Consider the following 7,651-nt stretch of genomic DNA (forward strand, 5'->3'; position numbering starts at 1 on the left):
AGCAGACTCAACAGGCCTCATGGCCTAATTCTGCTCCTATGTCTTGTGTCCTCCAACTTCAGTTTTGAATGCAAGTTCACAATCACCATTCAACGTCATATTCCGGAGCAGTTTACCATGAGGGGCCTTGTTAAATGCCTTACTGAAGTCCATGTGGACAACAGCCACTCTCCTACCCTTGCCAATCGCCTTCGTCACCTCCTGAAAAAGTTCAGCCAAGCCTGTCTGCCATGACCTGCTCTGTAAAAGGCCACGCTCACATCCCTCCTCTTCATTGACTGGGGGGTCTCTCAGGACACCCAGCACCACCACCTCCTTAATCTCAGCGTTCTCGTGCAAATTAGCAAGGCCCACACCATGCTCACTACCTTTCTTGTCCTTTTCCACGCTAGATTCCAACACAAGTTAGTCGCACGGTACCCCACCCCTGTCCAGTTATTCCAAACATAAGCACCTCCCTCGGTTCCCGACCCGCAAGTCCCCAAAAAGGTGGAGACCATCATTAAGGACACCCATCACCCAAGCCACGCCTTGTTTTCATTGATACCATCGGGGAGGAGGTACAGAAGCCTGAAGTCACACATTCAATGATTCAGGAACAGCTTCTTCCCATCTGCCAGCAGATCTCTGAATAGGCATTGAACCCAGGAACGCGACCTCACTGCTTTTTTATTTCTATTTTTGCACTACTTATTGAATTTAACTATTATATATATATACTTACTGTAATTCAGTTTTTTCTCTATTGTTTGTATTGCAATGCATTGTACACAGTCAATAAATTTCACAACATATGCCAGAGATTCTGATTCTGGTTCAATACAATACCTTGAGATTCTCTTTTATCTCACTCACCAAGGAGACTTTTGGCCACCTTCTTGAGTTCTATCCTGCATACATTTGTCTCTCATCCTCACTGAGGGGTCGTTCTCTGATAACTGCTGCGGGATCCACTGTCAAGCCTGTGTGGGGTGCCTTCAGTTTAAACATCTGCTGTTGCAGAACCGGTTATGGACAGCAGGGGGAGACATTGTAGAGGGATAATCTGTGCCGAGCAAACTGCTGAAATCAGCTGAATGTTTCTGTACGTGACCCATATCCCACCATTCCCTGCACAATCATGTGTCTATACACACTCAGTAAACACTTTATTTGGTCCCTCCTGTACTGAATACACTGGCCACTGAGTGTCTGCTTGTGATCTGCTGCTGTATCCTGTCCACTTCATGGTTTGACATGTTGTGGGTTCAGAGATGTTCTCGGCACACCTTTGTTATAACGAGTGGATATTAGAGATACTGCCGCCTTCTTGACAGCTTGAGCCAGTCTGGCCATTCTCCTCTGATCTCTCTCATTAACAAGGCTTTTTCGTCCACAGAACTCAATGGATGTTTTCCCATTCGTTTTTCGCACCATTCTCTGTAAACTCTACAGACTGCTGTGCCTGAAAATCCCAGGAGATCAGCAGTTTCTGAGATAATCAAACCACCCCATCTGGCGCAAATAATACATTCACCAGTCAAAGTCACTTCGATCACATTTCATCCCCCATTCTGGTGTTTGGTCTGAACCTCTTGACCATGTCTGCGTGCTTTTATGCACTGGGTTGCCACCACGTAATTGGCTGATCAGACACTTGCACTAACGAAGAGTCTTCTGTGTGTAGAAGTCTCTAGAGGTTAGCACGACGCTTTACAGTACGGGAGACCCAGGTTCTATTCCCGCCACTGCCAGTAAGGAGTTTGTACGTTCACCCTGTGACTGTGTGGGTTTCCTCTGGGTGCTCCGGTTTCCTCCCACAGTCCAAAGCCGTACCGGTGGAAAGGTTAATTGGCTATTATAAATTGTCCTGTGATTAGGCAGGTTTAAATCAGGCAATTGCTGGGCGGCATGGCACCAAGGACTGGAAGAGTCCAATCTGCGTGGTGACTCAATAAATTAATTAATTAAACAGTCTGGTGCGTCCACTCCCACTACCACCCATGGCAGCCCACTTTTGGCACCCAGCACACTTGCCCAGAACATCGTCTTTAAACTTTCCTTCCTCCCCCCTTGAAACGAAGCCCTCCTCCCGGCGGGGGGGGGGGGGAGGTGGCGTAGCGGGAGGAGAAACTGATCATCACTGTCCATCCCATCCCTGTCCTCATAATTTTATAAACTTCCGGAGAAGTCTCCCCTCAGCCCCCGGAGAAAACGATCCAGTTCTGTTTGCCCTCCCCATACAGCTCGAACTCTACCAACCCCTGGAGTTGCTGCAAGCTTTTCCTTGTAAACCAGGGGACCCCACCCTTTTCTAGGCCATGGTCCAATTAAGCAAGGGGTCTCCCCGGACCCCAGGGTGGGAAACGCTGGTGTAAACACAAGAGATTCTGCAGCTGTTGCTGACTCTTCCAGAGCAACACACACAGAATGTTGGAGGAACTATTGTTCGCTCATTATGCACCGCGTCGTCTGGCATAGGCGATCGCGGCCTTCGATCAAGATTGTTCTTGGCAAATTTTTCTGCAGAAGTGGTTTGCCATTGCTATCTCTGGGTTGTGACTTTACAAGACACGAGACCCCAGCCATTGTCAATACTCCTCCGAGACTGTCTGCCTGGCGTCAGTGGTTGCATAACCAGGACTTGTGATATGCATCAGCTGCTCGTCTGACCAGCCACCACCTGCTCCCACGGCTTCACGTGACCCTGACCAGAGGGTCTACACCTTGCCCAAGGGTGACCTGCAGGTGAGTGGAGGAAAGGAGCACATTACATCTCCTTTGGTAGAGACGTATCTGCACCCCACCACCCTAGGAACTATGGAAAGAGATAAGAAGTCATGTTTATTCATTTCCATATATGAATAAACATATCTATTAACTCATTTTATTAATTATGTAAAATAATTTTATTTTTAATGAATAAACAGTCCTGGTGAAGGACTCGGCCCAAAAGGTCGACTGTTTATTCATCTCCACAGACGCTGCCTGACCTGCTGAGTTCCCTCATTTTGTGTCTGTTGCCCCTGAAGTCTTTCGTTATACTTGTAGCTCACCAGATATGGACATGAAAATACACAGGAATTGTGGTGATTTTTAATTGGAACTGTGACAGTCTTGAAATATTTGCAAGCAGTTTATCGAAGTCTCTCTTCTCTAGTTCACGTCAGATATAACCTCAGTTCACTGCAGCAAATGCTTTGCTGACCCACATTCCAGTGCCTGCTGCCTCTTGTGTCTTCATTCTCCCTCAAGCCAGAGAGGTGACGGAGCAACTTCAGAAACAATTGGTCAGCCCACACCTGGAGTTCAGTGTCCAGTTCTGGTCTCCACACTACAGGAAGGAGGTGACTGCACTGGAGAGGGTGCAGAGGAGATTCCCCACGACGTTGTCCAGGACGGAGCGTTTCGGTTACGAGGAGAGACCAGAGTCTGTTCTCCCTAGAGCGGGGGAGGCTGTGCAAGGACCTGATGGAGGGGGCTGGGGTGGGGTGGGGGGGGCAAAAATCATGGCTCGATCGAGCTGTGGTATCTGGTCACCATTGCAATAAGGAAGCCGGGCCCAGGAGGCAGTGAACCAACTTGGCCTGGACTCACTCAGAGGGTCCTTTAAGCTGGGGCAAGTTTTTTTTGATAGGATGCTATCGGGCGACTGCGGGGAAATATTCAGTTAGTTGCTCAGGGGATGAACAGACCACTGGCAAATAGGTGGTTGGGAGAGGTGGTCAGTGGTTTGCTATCAGCCGAGGATTCTGGTTCACTAGGCCTTGTAGGACTGGAACAATGGTAGGCAAAGTGGGGGAGGGAATGGGTGTGATAATGGCAGGTCAGAGCAAGGAGCCAGCATTGGCAAGACATAGAAAGAGAGCCCTCACACACTGACAACCGTCCTGGAGATGGTCTTGATGTGGGTGCTGCAGGCTGACTCTGTCGGCTCCTCAGCAAAGGCCAAACGGAGCGAGCTGGACAGGGAGCGCCGGAAGACCTGGCGGAAGTCACGGCCAGCGAAGACATAGAGGATGGGGTTCAGGGCGCTGTTGAGGGAGGCTAGGCCCATGGACAATGTATCCCAGATGAAGGCCACTTGATGTTTGAAGAAAGCCTGAGCTAGGCTGCAGATGTGGTATGGGAGCCAGCAGATGAAAAAGGCAGCAACTACAAATGCAATGAGGCGGATAGGCTTCCTGGTCTTGCTGGACTTGGCGAACTTGCCCCTCTGCAGCGTTCGGCCGATCAGGAGGTAGCAGGATGCCATGATGAGGAAGGGGAAGACGAAGGCAAAAAGGGCCCGTGTCACTTCCACCACCTCCCTGGTCCGGTCTCCAAAATATGTTCCGGTGTAGTTCAAGGTGCAGAAAATTAAGCCAAACTCAGAATCTATGTATATCTGCCGTGTCAGCAGAGTGGGCAGGCACATGAGGAAGGCGAGGCTCCAGGCCCCAAGGCAGGCCACACGCACCCAAGGCAGGGACCGGTGAATCTGGGACCAAATGGGTCTAGTGACAGCCAGGCAGCGGTCGATGCTGATCATGGTCAATAGGAAGACACTGGCGTACATGTTGAGGACGATGGCTGAGGGAAGGAGCTTACAGAGGACGTTGTCTCTCGGCCAGGTGTTTTCCAGGGCAATGTTAGCCATCTGGAAGGGGAGGGTGAGGCAGTAGGTCAGGTCTGCCACAGCCAGGTTCAGGAACCACACCGTGTTGACACTTCGTTTCATCTTGAAGCCTGTCACCCAGATGACAGCACCGTTGCCAGGGACCCCCAACAGGAAAGTGAGCGTGTAGACAAAGATGGACAAGATGGAGGATGCTGGCAGATGGGTCCCATTATCCATAGTTAAGAACTCATCGGTGTAGTTTTCAAAGGAAGTAATGTTGAAAATCTCAAAATGTTCAGAACGGGACATGCTGAGCCTGGAAGAGAAGATATTGTGGAGGTGAGAGAGGTTGGGAGTGGAGGGAGGGGACAAGAAGAGAGATGGGTGAGGGAAAGAAGAGGGAAGGAGAGAGATGGGTGAGGGGAAAAGGAGGCAGGGAGAGATAGGGAGGGAAAAGAGGGAAGATAGGGTAAAAAAGAGAGTTTCAAGGGAGAGGAGAGGTAGGTAAAGGTGATGGAGGCCAAAAGGGGGGTGAAGGGAGAAAGGGAGGGGGAGGGGAATGAACAACAGAGGAGGAACTGAAACGGCTGGATGAGGAGGTGCGAAGGGAGGATGTGAAGGGAAGAGAGGTGGATGGGTAAGGGGAGGATGGTGGGGCAGAGGAGACGGGGAAGGGAGGACAGGTGAAGATTGGTGAAGATGACAGGGGGATGAGGAATGAGGACAGTTGAGGAAAGGAAAGAGGAGTGAAATGGGAGAGGGACGGAGTAGACAAGGTGAGGAGAGGAGAGGAGGGAAGGGGATTATGGAGGGGGAGGGGAAGAGGGAAGAGGAGGGGAAATGGGAAGGAGAGAAGGATGAGGAAAGGGGAGGGTGAAGGAGATGGGGATGAGGAGGAAGAAAGAGGGGAGTAGGGGAAGGGAAGAGGAGGAAGAGGAAGAGGAGAAAGGAGAGGGGGTGGGGAGAACATGAGAGGAAGGGTTGGAGGAGAAAGGGGAGGGGAGGAGGAGGAGGGAAGAGGTGGAGGAGGGAGGGTGAGGATGAGGGAGGAAGAATAAGAGCGAGGGGAAAAAGGAAGAGGGAGGGGAAGGAGGAGGATGGAATGGAAGGAGGATGAGGGTGTGCGAGGAAGTGGAGTGTGTACAGGGAGGAGGAGGGTGGAAAGGGAGGAGGTGAAGGAAGAAAGAGGGGAGGAGAAGAGAAGAAGAGGAAGAGAGAAGGTGAGGAGGAGAGAAGGCAAGGAGGAGGGAAGGGGAGGAGGAAGGAAGGGGAGGTGGAGGAGCAGGGATGGGGATGGGGAGAGGAAAGAGGAGTTAAGCTGGAAGCATTGCGTAGGAGACAGAAATGGAGGGATGAAGGGTAAAGGGAAGCAGGGAAGGGGTAGATATGGGGTGCGGTGAAGGGAGGTTGCAGTAAGTGTCAGGTACGAGCAAAGAGAAACGGGGACAGAGGATGTGAGGTGGAGTGGGGGAAGGGTTGAATGCACGAACGGTGGAAAGAATAAGGAAGGAAAAAGGGGAAGGTGAGTGACAAAGGGTGGAGGGGGTAGGGGAAGAGATGTCGAGTGCAGAAGGAACAGGGAGGGGAGGGGAATGGGAGTGAGCAGGGAGAGAGATGGGGATTGAACAAGGGAAAGGGGTGAAGGTGGAAAAGAAGGGTAAGGGAAGGATAAGGGGGAAAGACAGAGAGAATGGAGGTCACAACCATCTCCCCCCTGACTGCCCCTCCTGCCCCACGGTGCTCACTCCTCACCAGCCCGCACATGGCGCATTGGCTCTCCTCCCTGTCAGCCCCCTCCAGCCCCACAGCAGAGACGGGAAATGGACGGGGAAGGGGAAGAAAGTGGTCTTCAGCGTGACGCTCCCTCCTCACCTCCTCATCCTCAGCACGGCACTCCCTCCTCACAGAAATGAAAGCAGTGTGCTCCTCCATCCTGCCCTCCCCACACCCACCCCCCGCACCCTCCTCACCATTCATCATCCGCTGCCGGCTCCTAGGGACCCCAGCTCCGGCATCCCTTCCTGGGACCCCACCAACTCACCTTGGAGCCTGCTCCCCCTCTCGATGAAGTTCAGCCTCCCCGTAATCTCCGGCTCACTCCGTCCCCCGGGCAGCAGAGAGTTGCACCCAGATCCCAAACCGTTGCGACCACCGCAACCAATCCTGGACATGAACCGTGCAGAAACGAACGGAATCGCTGTCCTCTGCCCCGGGGAGAGCAGGGAAGGTGGAACAGGACGCTGGTGCGGGAGAGGTCCGGAGAGTGGAGTGGGTCCCGTCTGAGGCTGACAAACACATCGTTATGATTTCGTCACATTTTTAATCTCTGGTGTCCGGTTTATCAGCTCAGTTCCTCAAACTGAACTCAGCTGCGGACGGCAAGGCATTGAAGGGAAACCACAGCAGTTCCTGAATCAGAGAGAAAAGAGTAAATGTCCCATCACATATTCCTGCAGTGAAGCACAGAGTGAACCTCCCTCCGCACCGTCCCATCACACACTCCCGGAGTCAGAAACAGAGTGAATCTCCCTCCACACCATCCCATCACATTCTCTCAGGGTCAGAAACAGAGTGAAGCTCCCTCCGCACAGTCCCATCACACACTCCCGGGGTCAGACACAGAGTGAACCTCCGTCCACACCGTCCCATCACACTCTTCTGTGGTCAGATACAGAGTGAAACTCCCTCCACACCGTCCCATCACACACTCCCGGAGTCAGACACAGAGTGAATCTCCCTCCGCACCGTCCCATCACACACTCCCGGGGTCAGACACAGAGTGAAACTCCCTCCACACTGTCCCATCACACACTCCCGGGGTCAGAAACAGAGTGAACCTCCGTCCACACCGTCCCATCACACTCTTCTGTGGTCAGACACAGAGTGAAACTCCCTCCACACCGTCCCATCACACTCTTCTGTGGTCAGATACAGAGTGAAACTCCCTCCACACCGTCCCATCACACACTCCCGGAGTCAGAAACAGAGTGAATCTCCCTCCACACCGTCCCATCACATTCTCTCAGGGTCAGACACAGAGTGAAGCTCCCTCCACATAGTCCCATCACACAC

General features: G+C 52.3%; 1 protein-coding gene across 1 annotated transcript; it reads right to left on the reverse strand.

Annotated features, from left to right (window-relative positions):
- Positions 1 to 2,893: 2,893 nt before the first annotated feature.
- Positions 2,894 to 6,884, reverse strand: LOC140189876 (C3a anaphylatoxin chemotactic receptor-like). Its single transcript, XM_072246212.1, has 2 exons — positions 6,621 to 6,884; positions 2,894 to 4,895 (listed from the first exon to the last, which is right to left on the reverse strand). Exon 2 carries the CDS (start codon positions 4,886 to 4,888, stop codon positions 3,851 to 3,853), a length of 1,038 nt encoding a protein of 345 aa, XP_072102313.1. The 5' UTR covers positions 4,889 to 4,895; positions 6,621 to 6,884; the 3' UTR covers positions 2,894 to 3,850.
- Between the last annotated feature and the right edge of the window lie 767 nt (positions 6,885 to 7,651).

The sequence above is a fragment of the Mobula birostris genome, chromosome 29 (genome assembly GCF_030028105.1).
Source record: "Mobula birostris isolate sMobBir1 chromosome 29, sMobBir1.hap1, whole genome shotgun sequence".
NCBI classification, from domain to species: domain Eukaryota; kingdom Metazoa; phylum Chordata; class Chondrichthyes; order Myliobatiformes; family Myliobatidae; genus Mobula; species Mobula birostris.